General features: G+C 42.6%; 1 protein-coding gene across 9 annotated transcripts in view; it reads right to left on the reverse strand.

The window, feature by feature from the left end:
- The window catches only part of LOC143354414 (venom dipeptidyl peptidase 4), a 345,338-nt gene that overhangs the window by 40,942 nt on the left and 291,056 nt on the right, over nucleotides 1-13,340 (reverse strand). For all 9 annotated transcript variants that reach the window (XM_076788472.1, XM_076788469.1, XM_076788477.1 and 6 more), the window contains one exon: nucleotides 2,616-2,841. In XM_076788472.1, coding sequence (XP_076644587.1) covers nucleotides 2,616-2,841 — 226 coding nt within the window. The remainder of the gene's footprint in view (nucleotides 1-2,615; nucleotides 2,842-13,340) is intronic.

The following is a 13,340-nucleotide window of genomic DNA, read 5'->3' on the forward strand; positions in this document are numbered from 1 at the left end:
TTACGCATCCTACCTTCCGGAACTTTACCCTTTACCTGAAACTTTCAAAGATTCTCAGAACTTCAATTTCGATACTTCTTTTTGTTGCGTACGTCGATCTTTGAGTTTCTTGTGCTGGCGCTGTTTCAATTTTGAATTGGCTTCGCCATTTCGGACGTGGAATTGGAAATCCGCCATTTCGGACGTGATAATCTAACAGCTCAGGGGGGAGAATTCTTCCGAAAGAGAAAAGCAAATTCACGGACGGGAAGGCTGCAGTCTTCCGCAAACAAAAAAGAAAGCCAGCTTAGCTCGAAGTAGATTTAGCTTCCGCGAAAAGGAACATTTTGTTTTTAATGGAGCTCATTTACCGAGTGAAGACAATCTACATGACAAAGAAGCGAAGTTTTCCTTCCGCCCTCCTACTCTCGCCGTTCCGGACGAAAGAGCAAGCGCCCAGGCGCAAGAAAAAAAGAAGTGATAGAGACAGAGACAATAGAACTCTTTGCCGAAAAGAAGATTAAATTTTCCCCCTGAAAAAGATGGTCGTTGTAACCTTTTCGAGGCTCCTCTAACAAGCAGAGGAATCTAATTCCGTTAAAGAAACGGACGAACTTTCCGTGAACGTCGAAAAATCAACGTCGTTATGTGTCGTCAAAGTCGAATGAACTTTCCACATAGATCAGGGAAACGGTGCTCGTTGATCAAAGTGGCTCCACGGTTCCACGGAGGCAAGCTCTGACCTAACTACCCTGTCCGAACTTCTCCCTCCAATTAAAATTCCGAACCTGTTCGACGGGAATGGGGACCAAACAAATCGGTCCAAAAGGGAGATCGCATTTCCGGCTTGCTCCCAGGCATTTAGGTCAATTCCAGCCGAAGCAAATTTTCATTCTTCGCGCGTTCTCCGTCGTAAGGATACTGGCCAGGTAAGTTCGTTTGGAAAAACAAAAAGAAAGAACACAAAGGACCGAATGCTTTGGGGTGTGTCTAAAGTTTTTCTGAAACGATTCAGACCGGTGGAACGTCGCAGCGAATCGTGGTACTATTTCCTTAGCCCACAGGTTGACCATTGGCCCCGAAATCCTGCTCCGGGTTCAAGTACGCGAGCTCTTTAAAGGAGGAGGGCAACAGAGCTCTCGGCGAGTGTAGAAGATTAAATTTTCCTCTTAGGATAGCTTCGCCGAGATCCGGCGGGCTTCCGTGACAGCAAGAAATCCACTTCTCCCGTCGTCGTCGTCGTCGTCGTCGTCGTCGGGAAGCAAACCGGACTACTCTGTGTTGCGTTGGTGTTGGTAGTGGCTGCTAACGTTGAGAAATGAAGGGGCCATTCGTACCAATCGTCGCGAGGCGAAACAAATTCCCGGTGCAGCGTCGCGCCGTTTCGATCCGGAACGGATGGGTTCGACACCGCGAGGGCTTTTGGGTCGAGGGGCTCGCTCGGTGTGTTGTAAATGACAGTGTCAGCCACCCTGAACTACCAAAGTGCGTTGCCCGTACGACAGATTCGAAAGAACTAGCTTTTTCATCACTGGTTCGGGACCGTATAGGGTGAGGGGCCCAGTTACTGTGGGGGTATCGCTGTGCCTATATTGATTATACTTATTTTTAAAGCGTAATGAATATTACATTTTTGTCGTTAAAATCAGTTAATAAAGGGTGCCCCAAAAATGTATTTCCTTCTAAAGGGTGATTCCTAAGGTCACATGAAATAACTTTTTCCTTTACGAAAATCTTCTCCGCGGCTTCGTTCAGAAGTTATTGACGAAAAACACGGACCAATCAGAGCGCGACTATAGCGGGCGGGTTCCGGTTCGGCGACAGGTCCCGCTGAGCGTGGCGCTGCCATTGGCCGAGCCGGAATCCGCCCGCTATAGCCGCGCTCTGGTTGGTCCGTGTTTTTCGTTAATAACTCCTTATTGGAGCCGCGGAGAATATTTTCGTAAAGGAAAAAGTTATTTCAAATCACCTTAGGAGTCATCCCTTTCTAGGAAATACAAAATTTTTGGGATAACATTTTTTAATATTCATTATGCTTTAACAGTAAGTATAATTCATATAGGAACAGTAATTAGTACCCCCACGATAAATGGGTTCTTCAACCTATTTGACGTCGATATTGAAAGACAATTAATTGTGTTTCTTGTATCTAGATGGTGGATTTTTGGTTTTTCATGTATTAAATTAATTGTCTAACTTCTAAAAAAATCTAGATCGTACTTTGAGTCACTGTAGACACTATACTAGTTTTTACAGGAAGTTAAGATTTCTCGAAACAAGTGAATTACAAGGGACTGTTTGCCTCTTTAACACTAGGTTCACGGGACCCGTCAAAATAGCGGATTCTAATATTTTTAATTTACGAATATTGAGATTGTGAAGATGCATCCACGAGGAATTATTTAACAAATTGATCTCTTTGGGTAAGTATATATGATTAAATAAAATGGCCGCAAATTTTGTCGGATACGTTCATGTTATTTTGATAAAGTATTGTAAAATAGTCATTTCCAGTGTTCCGCAAACCTAATGTTAAACCAGTTTCGTTCGACAGAAAGAGAGAGTCACGTTTCGGAACGTGTGCGTTTGACACAGTTGGGGTTCGCCGAGTCGAAAGAGGGTGCACGTCCACTCACCCTGTTGTAAATGGTGACGTCAGGCACCCCTGGCCCGGCGCAAGTGAGCACGTAATGCGAATGATCGGTGGAAAACTTGGCGGTGTTGTAGAGACACTTCTGCTCCCTGTCCAAATCTCGGACCACGTCGCAGCTGAGGCACGTCGGTTTGCGGTCTTTCCCGTGCACGGATATCCGGTACAGATGCTGCACCGCGGAATCGGCCTCTGTCGTGGCCAGGTAGTACCTGAAAACGTCGAGGAAAAACGTTAAGCGCTCATTTGCATACCACCGGTGCGCTGCGCTGAACCGGTCCTTTAATGGCTTCGTAATCGCGAGAAGAGCCGCCGGGAAATTGCGTCGCGACTGCTTTTATTTACAGTATAACTGACACCGGCTTCCACCGGGAAAACAGACACTACTTCATAAGCTCCCGGTCCACCGTTCGGTTTCTCCTTTGACGGATTTCCGGTGCCCGCATTTTTTCCTGCCCCCATTCCACGCGATTCTACTTTTGTTTTTCCGTTTTCACAATTAGTCTTACGAGTTTGGCCCCTGTCTGCGGGAATTTTCACTGTTAATTACCCTCAGAGGCCCGCAAAGTACTGTCCTCTTCCCGTCCCTTTGTGTTAGGTCGGATCAGAAAGTTTCCCTTTCGCAAACATTGTTGACACTAATCGAAACGACCCTAATTTTGTTTCACAATTTACCACGTATCGCTGTATAGAAAATCGCTATCCCCTCTTCTTCTTCTTCATCCGAAATACGACGAAATCCGGTCCCGAGCAATCGTCTTATATCGAAAGAAAACTGTAGTTTATCCGTGTGGGTCAGAAACGACTCCGGCACAGGCCTCGAGCTTGCAGGAGTTCGAGGGTCAAAAGCAGCCATAGGGCCTAGCATTCGATGCTTCGAAAAATAAACTACGAATTTTATGCATTTATAAAAAAAAATGGGCAAGTACAAATTAAAACAGTGAGAAGATTAATTACCAAAGTTAACTTACATTTTATATTTCATATTATCGTAAAAGTAACATTTTGTGGTGCATGAAGATCCGCAGTCAAAATTAATGAACAATGGCGTCGCCGATGACGGGGTGTTGAAATGAACTTCCGGGTATAATGTCGATTAAATCGATTGCATGAAAGGTTTGCCCCCTCGGGGGTATCAGGCCTTGTTCACGTGAACGTTTTCAAGGTGAGGGTCAAGTTTGGCAGGCTGTACGTCAGACGTAGGCGATTCGAAGCTGTTAAGTCTGATTTATACGATCCGGTAGCACTGCGGCTGGTAGAGCCAGTAACGCGATCCGACCGCGCCGGGGCTCCATTTGCATTAATGTGGATCGATTGCCGGCAGTTAATCAATGCGTGATTAACCCGAATTACGGAGTTCTTTCCACCCTCCCCCCCTTGCGGTAAATTCGTACCAGTCTCTCGTCCGCCACCGAGCCTGATAAACCGGTTAATGAAATGCAACTGAACGATCTTGCTTAGGGGATCGTCGAAAAAGGCCTGAGCTTCCAGATAAAATGGCGACACCCTTTATTAACGCTTCCATTGTTACCCCACGACTATATTCGACCCTTCAAATTGTTATTCAAGACTTCTAAGCTCGGCGAATTTTAATTTAAATGAACTGTGAATTTTCAAATAAAAATTGTACTAATTTGCAAGATGCACGAGCTACGTATATATTTATTTCTTTTTTAAAACAGTTCTGTGACTTGAAACGAACACAATTTTTAAATTCTTTAAATTACCGCTTTGAATCCGATCTCATTTTTATCGTAAATGCGAATAATCCGTAGTCTAATTATGAACAATTTCTCACTCTGTCAATTTATTAGGTGTACAAATTAATTCGTGGCTTTTACAATCAATCGTAATTTTATTTTGAATTTTTAAATGGCATATTGAAGATTCATTAATTACTCGTAAGATGCAGCGAATGCATACAAAGCGATGCAATTTTATTTCAAAGAGCAGAATGCATTTTAAATTCATGTAAATTAAAAATGAATAATTCATACATATTACTTCATGAAGAACGTGCTACGCATTAATTTGTACAGCTAATAATTCAGTTTATTGCGTCAGTATATACAGGCTTCTCCGCGTTTTACGAATTTATTGATCCCGAAATTGCATGGAGATTCCAGTTATGTCAAAAAAATAAAAAAAAAAAATGTGTGAAGTTAGGTGAACAGACTTTGTTCGAAAAGTTGGACAATTTAAAATCTCGCAGCCAAGTACAATATCGCGCCCGGACAAGGGAGATTGTTTAAGGGGAAGAGCAAAAATGCGGCGATATTAATAAGTGTTCCCTAAGAAAATGCAAGCACCGTTGCTTGCAGTAAACTGCCGGAAGTTTAACCGTCGGAAGATTAATTTTTTTTTTGCTGGTTATAGACCAAGGTACGCCGGCTAAAGCCTTGAAAAGTGGTTCGCCGCGCTTCTCCTCGATGTAAGGAGTTTCAAACAGGTCAATTTTCCGAAGTACTCTCCGTTACACGGTCCATTCTCGACCGACTTTCCACGAAATTACAGCTGAGGCCGTTCCTCACCGGACACGGGTTTCCATAAAACTGAACAAGTCTTCCTAAGAGCCCCACTGTCACAGGTGTTTGCAAATTTATCAGGAAAATTCCGTAAAAGTTACACTAGCTCCGTTGCCACACGCTCCCTGAAGAGTAATCACAAATTTCGTTGTTGAAAAATAATTTACGCAAACGGTGCACAAAAGAAGAGTACATTTTTCTCCTCTCGGGTAAAAAGGTTCGTCCGATTCTGATTCGGTATGGCTTTGCCTGTGGTCAGTATAAAAAGGAAAGAGGAGTATTAAAAATTAGAAAAATGCTGGCACTTTGAATGCAACCTTGTTCGTCAAGATCTACTTTTTGCCTCCAGGAGGCTGTGAAAATTAGAAAAAAAAATATTTTGACATGCCTGTGCCCTCCGAACGATAATTATACATCTCTTGAAGACTTATGCAAAATTTGAGATCGATTAGTTTCTATTATACAGGGTGTTGGACTACAGATGGGAGAAAATTTAAGGGGTGGTTCTCCAAGACAATATAAGACGAAAATGAAGCATAAAAAAATTGCGATGTCGGCTTCATTTTGTAGTTATTGTCAATTAAAAATCCGCCTGAAATGCGGCAACCCGACCAACAGAGATGCTTACGTCGTAATGGCGCGCGACAGTCACGTATCAAAGGGGTCGCACCCAACGGTTAGGCTTTGACGTCACACACTTTAGCCAATAATTCGGCCAGAACCGAATATGCGTGTGGAATGACCCAATCGGTCGGTTTACACGCCGAATTCTTGCCAGGTGACATTTTGCGAGGTACGCGGAGTATCTGTCACTTGATAGGTGACTGTAGCGCGCCTGTATGACGTACGCAACGTACACCTCTGTAGGCCGGGTTGCCGCATTTCAGGCGGATTTTGAATTCTTAATAACTACAAAGTGAAGCCGAAATTACAATTCCTTTACTCTTCATTTTGGTCTTACATTGTCATGGAGAACCACCCCTTAAATTTTCTCCCACCTGTAGTCGAACACCCTGTATTGTTGCGACTATCTCCAGAAATTTAAAGTTGGAATTGTATGAATTGTCCCAGTCTTTGAATTGACCTTTCGGACACGCTATGCTGGAATGCCCCCTTGAAGGGAGCGAAGGACCACTTTGCGGAAACTCTGGTCAGAGCTCGCCTGTACTAAGCGGGCCGCAAAATGTCACGAAACCGCACAATTTTCACGGTGTCAATCTAACTCCTCGATTCTGTTTACGCTGATCAAAGGGCGCCGGTGTTCGCAGACACGGTGTTCCAATTTGAGGCCCGACGAGAACGTTCCTTTGCATCGCTGACGTGACGAAACCTTCGTTGTATACCTTTTCGTCCGGCATAAAGTCGCGTCTTAGTTCTCAGAGTTATTCTGTCGCGAGCTTATATTCTGGCTCACTGAGCATAGCTCTCCGTGATATTTTATAATTATTCCGTTTGGATCGAGTTACTCGAGATTTGCTTTTGCTTTGCTTTCCTCTTTGATTGAATTGTTGCTGGGTTATATTTTCTTCGCTTGTTGTAAAATTCAAGCTTGAGGAAACAGGAGAGAGCTCGTTAGTTTAAATTTGTTCCATTTGTTGTTGTTTTTTGCTTTCATTGGTATGCAAATTTTTTCCGTGGGAAATGATTTTGCAGATTCTTCTGCACTGTAGTTTTGTAATGTTGTAAACGGGCTCACATAAAATTCTTTTTCACAGAGGAACGTGGTGAAATTGTTGTTCATGAAACTATTTAATTAATCATTTACGAAAATGTACATGTACAGCAAACATTTTAGATGTTAAAGTGAAAACCGACTATTTTTTACTAACAAAACTTTTCGTGCTCGTACTGTCCCTCGAATGGCCCAATAATTTAGTGAAAGTTAATAATATACAGACAGCAGACTTTCCTGTAGCGGACAGAAAAGAAATAATATTCCCTGCAAGTAGAAACAGCTTGCAACGGTCAGACAGAAACTCTATCGTGCATACCAAGCCAATATTTGTGCTTTATTGGCCAACAATCTCTACAACGAAAACGAAACAAGGCGATTGAAAGGAGAAAACCATTTCCGGTTGGCGATATACACAAATATAACCGCAGTACAACACAGAGCATCGTGTTTGCTGGAAGTGTTGACCGAGAGAACGCTAATGAATTTTATCGGTGCTATCTGTTCCACGCGAAAGTTATTAGTTCGGTCAGATAAAGAACAATCGGAGCTTAAAACATCACGAAAACGATTTTCTCGTAAATCAAAGACTGAGGAGTTATATCGCATTATATTAGGTTCGCCAAAAATCTACTATTTGTATGCAGATCGAGGAAGTGTACTGGTTTCCGTATATCCATAATGAGTTTCCAATATCCTTCCGCATTTTTATCCGGCGAAATAGTGGGGTGCTGTATTTCATTCGAATCGCATTGTTGCATAATAGTAGGTTGCGTAGTATGTTACAGTATTTTTATTATGTTTTATTATAGTATTTTTATTTTATTTAGACCTACATATATTATTTATTTAAATTAGATAGACTTTAGATTATTTATTTTATTTAAACCTTGAATTGCATACACACAGTTTTCAAAGACTCTCAGAAAATAATAAAATAATACCAACGAAATTAAATTGCACAGATTTTATTCCTGCGTGTGTAATGTAATTGTTAAAATAAATATTCTCGTGGGCTTTCAAAGACTCTCAGAAAATAATAGAACAAGTGTATTCACAACTAATAATTTTTATAAATAAAATCCAGTTTCGCAGCAGCAGAGAAATATGAGAAATATTAATTCGGTTAAACGTCCGCAGGATATTTACCACTAACCGAGGGAGCTTCCGCAATATATTTCGGCCTTGATGCAGCCACTCAGGCGACCTCATCGCAATTTCCGGCACACCCAGTATAATCAACTCACCGGTTCGTCCCTTGACGAGGCATCAAGCCCAAATGACCGTATGATGAACGATGGGGCCACATTTTTCATGAGTTAATTTGCGGGATGTCCGGCGGTGGGGGTGGGGGGTTGATAAGGATGGGGGATGAGGGATGCGGCGGGTAGATGGGTGGATGTCGTCTGAGCAATATCCGTGACGCGGTTCGACGTATCCGCAGCCGGATATCGCATGTGGAGAGCGGAACCGGCGCGGCGCCGGTAGATAGCAGTTTTCCCAGGGCTAATCCGTGCCTAATCTAAATCTGCGTCCGGCGACTGACTACCCGCCATTCTGCGCCGCTTACATGGCAATTTCTATGCGCATAGGTCAGACGTGGCGCGGACGGGTTGGACAAACACGGAGGGATTCCTGGCAACGTTCGGGTGTGTTTACCGAATAAGCCTCGGACGCCCTGATTTCCGGCCTGATAACCGACCGCGGAGCTACGAGTTACTTTGCTGAAGCGTTAGAAAAATTAATGAACCGCCGAAACTTTCCAGACACCCGTTAGAGTTGAATAGAGAGAAAGAGAGAGAGAACTAATTATTTTACTGGAGCGTTAGAAAAATTACTAGAAGTCTGCAATTTTCCGGACACCCTGTAGTGTTGTGTTCAATCCACTCCTAACACGAGAATCAGAATTTTTGAGATTCAGAAATTTTAGTTACTATGTCGAAGTGTTAGTAAAGTGACTAGAACGTCGTGATTCGCGGGACACCCGGTAGAATTGCATTGAATTCCGAAAAGAACCGTACGAATCTTGGTGGAGTGACAATTTCCGATCTAATGAATAATTAAAAATAGCAATATATTGTATAGAAGTGTTAGAAAAAGTTACTAGGTTGCCCTAACTCTCGGAACACCCGGTACAGTTATCCCGAATCCACATCTAATGCGACTGCCATTCAGCTCGAAAGGAACCCTATAAATCATGGTCGCGCCTCGATTTCCGGTTTGATAAACGATCGAAAATTGCAGGGGACTGTGCAGCACCGTTTAAAAAATGACTGGAGTGCCACGAGTCGTGGGTCACCCGTTACATAGAGCCACATTGAATCCGCGTCTAATACGAGTACCAGCAACGAACACAAAAAGAACCGAACGGTGGCGATAAGCTGAATGTCCCTCGCCTTCCTGCACGCGTATCGCGACCAGATACGGAGACGAAAAAAAAAACAGAAAAAAGAAAGATGGCCGACGATGCGACTGAATATCGAAAACCGTTCGCCCCCGGGTTCGAGGCGTCTTTTTTTTCCAAAGAAATTTCTACAGTCGAACGAGGAAACTTTGTTTGCGACGGGACTCGACGAGTTTGCCATTTTTTGCGTTGCCGGGGCGCAATATCAACGATTTTTGGGACAGTATGGCGCCTGAAAGAGTAGTATCCGGTTCGTTATTAAGTATTTCTTGTAAATTCTGAACTTCTTCTATCTCAGGTAATAACACTCTGAATTTCGCGAGGAAAAGTGTTGATTAAACGATAGTTGGTACAAATGTCCTTGAAATGACCTCCACTGTGACGTTCACGTTGTATTATCATAATTTTTGTTTATAACAGTTTTAAATATACCGTTTTATATAAAATTCCTTGGATATGGTTCTTTCGAAACATTGTTATCAGTAATATAATTTTTTTTAATTTCAAGTTCTTTGTTTATTAGTTAAATTTGAAACATCTGTTTCATTGACTGTTACGATTTCATGAAAAGTATCAACGGCCACCATTATTTACATACTAAAACATAATTTCCCCTTCCCCTTCCACTCTCCTCCAACAACAATTTCCCTCAACAACCAAAAAACAGTTACTAATCCACCCACCGTGCGAAGTCCGACCGTGTAAACGTTGTTTGTTTTCGAAAAATCGTCCGGCTTGTTTTTGCTTTCATATTTTTTGATGCTGCGACTAAGACGCTGCAAATACGGCTTTTTTCCGCGTTCGACAGATTGAAATGTGTCGTTCGAACGAGGCAAATAAAGAAAAAAAAAATAAACACAACAGTTGATTTGTTTTGCAGATCGTTGGACGGCAAACGAGTCCGGCGTGTCGTCCCATTGGTGGAAGGACAAACAATGAATATCGCTGTCTTAAGGTGGAATCTCGCGACATGCCAGGAGGCCTGGCAATTAAGCGTCCTTATGTCAGACGTTCGGATCCGATGCTGTTAGGTCTGATTTATAACGTACCGGCGCTACTGCCGCGGCTCTGCCCCTGTAAACTGATCAAACTGCTGCCGGCTCCATTTGCATTAATTTGGATCGATCGAGCCGGCCAGTTAACGAACACGCGATCAATCCGAATTATCCCCGGAGACTTTTTATTGGAAATCCTGTGCGCCAACTGTCGATACCGGGGCCGTTATTACTGCGACAATATATCGCTTTCCGCCAGGAGACCGTTCTGCAACTTACACCGTTAATCATTTTTACACGGCGAAACTTCCTTTGTCTTAATCTCCGGAAACAATCAGTCTTCCGACTGCTTCATTTTTCTTTCGAACTATTACTGTACGATCCTCCGTGATTGTGGTAGCTGTGATCGAGTGTACCGGCTTATTTACATCATTGTCATTCCCATTGCAATGGTAGTCTTGTTATCGACATTTCTGAATTACATCGTTCGGCTCTCCGGTTGAAATTTCGTCCGCGCAATTTTGATTGTGAATGAATGCCGTTTCAAATTGCTGCAAGCATCGTGAATTTTAATTTTAATTGGAAAATAAAATGTTTACTGGATTGCGACTCTCCCAATTTTCAATTTTACACTTTAATTTGCACGAATGCGTATCGTTCGTGGAATTTTTGTAAATATTTTCAATGACGAGCGCAAAAACAAAGGTGGCGTTTAAACGTTATCATCATCCTCTCGCCTCCAGGTACGCTTGCACAACAAATAACATTGTTAAAATGAATCGGTAAAGGTAACAACGATAACGAACGAAGGATTTACAAATCAAGCAAAAGTTTAATCGGACAATTTGCACGGGGAAGGTTAAAATTAACAAACACAGTCGTTCGTACATAAAATACGTGAAACACGAATGTACACGTACATAAAATACGAACGTACGTACATAAAACACGAGTACACATACATAAATTACCAGTATGCGTGCATAAAACAGAAAAGTTAAGTAACAGCGCCGTCAGTACACATTGCGAATACCATTACAAACTCAATTCATCTATCAAAACTGAAAAATTGCATTTTCGTGTTCAAATCTCGGCTAATATGCTCATTTCGGTAGCCGCACATGTAAAACTGCTAATCCAATGCAATAAATAACACCTTTATGCACGTATGGCGTGCATGGTTCATAAAACGAAAACGTGTGTATCGACGAAAATATTATGATAATTTTACTATACTTTTATCTCGAGTAAACATCTAGTTTCTGGCAGCATAATCGATGAAAATGGAGATCTTGAACGAGGATCCTGCGCGCTAGGTCATAAATCCTCGACGGGCGTTCTTTTTGGTCAAATTTTGTTTCGCATACGCTCTAGTTTTTTTTTTTCTCTTATCACCAGAATTCGTTCGACTGCACTCGATACACCTAATGCGAAATCGTTGCAGTGAATTCCGCATTCGCTATGTCCACGTTTGATCGTTTCGGGGCCATTCCCGTGTTTTACGCGCGCGGAAACTTTGCCGAAGCGCTTTCGACCGGCGCATGGCGTCCTTGCAGGAAAACTTGACGTTTTAACGACGTTGACGTAATTACTTCTACCGATCAGCCGCGCGCTGCTTCTCGAAGCAGCCGTAAATTAATCCGTATATAAAAATGTCTGGCGAGAGAAAGAGAGAGAGAGAGAGAGAGAGAGCGCTGTGAGCATTCTCGATCGAGTGCGAAACAACTTTCCACGTACCGGGTGTTGTTAAATTACAGTCGACCCAGTTCGAGAAAAATCCCGAATTTTATTGAACGCTTCGCAGAACGCTCTGTCGGACCAGTGTCTTCCGTTTCTACTCGGAATAAATATCGCCCTCGCAGCGCCAGCCGCGATTATCGATCTCATTATCGCCTGACCGAAACGAACGCGAAAAACATTACCACAAGTGGAAATAACCGTTATTGGTCAGACGCGTGCACGGTGCTTAAACGCACGCGCGCGAGACGCAAACATTTATCGCCGATTCAGTTAGCAATATCCCTGCGAGAACAATGGTATTGTGCATTTTCGGCCCTGCGCTTGGAATTGGCCGCCAGTCTTCGATCTACAATCTGTTGTTAGGGGACTACGGATATTCGCACAAAACAATAATTGTCCAAGTCAATTGCGAGAAACGAAATTTAAATAAAAGTGCAACAAGAGTGTATCAACTGTAACAAGATAATCCTTAAATGTCCTTAAATTCTTCTAATGTGCTTTCAATTTTTGTATTTGGCCTATTCATTTCTGTCCTAAAGGGACAAAGTTCGCAGTCCAGTTATTCGCAGTTTCGGCGCAGGTTTTGTGGAATCGGTTGCACTCCTTCGATCTGCAGTGTCACTCGGATGACGCGCCATTGTTCGCCGCATTTGCGACGCATTTTTCGCAGGATCATATATATTTTCTGAACTCGCAACATCAATTCAAACGCATTCTGTTGCACTTTTCAGTCACGATGCATTTTTCATAGAGTTCGTTCCGTTTCTTCGGTTCGCAGCGTCAATTTGATGACGTTCTCTTATTTTTCTCTGTTCGATGCGTTTCTCCTAGAATCGTTTGCTGTGTCAGTACGTCGATGCTGTGCTGTTTTACACAGTCTCGGTGCATTTTTCGCGGAGCCTTGCGCAGTTATTCGATCTGCAATTTCGCGTTGACGTTTTGTTGTTATTTACAGTTTCAGTCCATCGTTCCTAGAGTTTTCCATGTAAATTTATTAACGTTCTGGTATTCTCTACAATTCTAACGTCGATCGCCACGTAAATACAATGAGTTCCTATTAATTTGAATTCTACGGGGTGTTCGACTACAGGTGAGAGAAAATTTAAGGGGTGGTTCTCCAAGACAATATAAGACGAAAATGAGGCATAACAAAATTTGCGATTTCGGCTTCATTCTTTAGTTATTGGCCATTATAAATCCGCCCAAAATGCGGCAACCCGGTCAACAGAGATGTACGTTACGTCGCGCGCCTCTATGATGTATGTACACCTACGTTGTGCGGGTTGCCGCATTTCAGGCGGATTTTTAATTGATAATAACTAAGAAATGAAGCCGAAATAGCAATTCTTTTACTCTTCATTTTCGTCTTATATCG

The sequence above is a fragment of the Halictus rubicundus genome, chromosome 5 (assembly GCF_050948215.1).
Source record: "Halictus rubicundus isolate RS-2024b chromosome 5, iyHalRubi1_principal, whole genome shotgun sequence".
NCBI classification, from domain to species: Eukaryota; Metazoa; Arthropoda; class Insecta; order Hymenoptera; family Halictidae; genus Halictus; species Halictus rubicundus.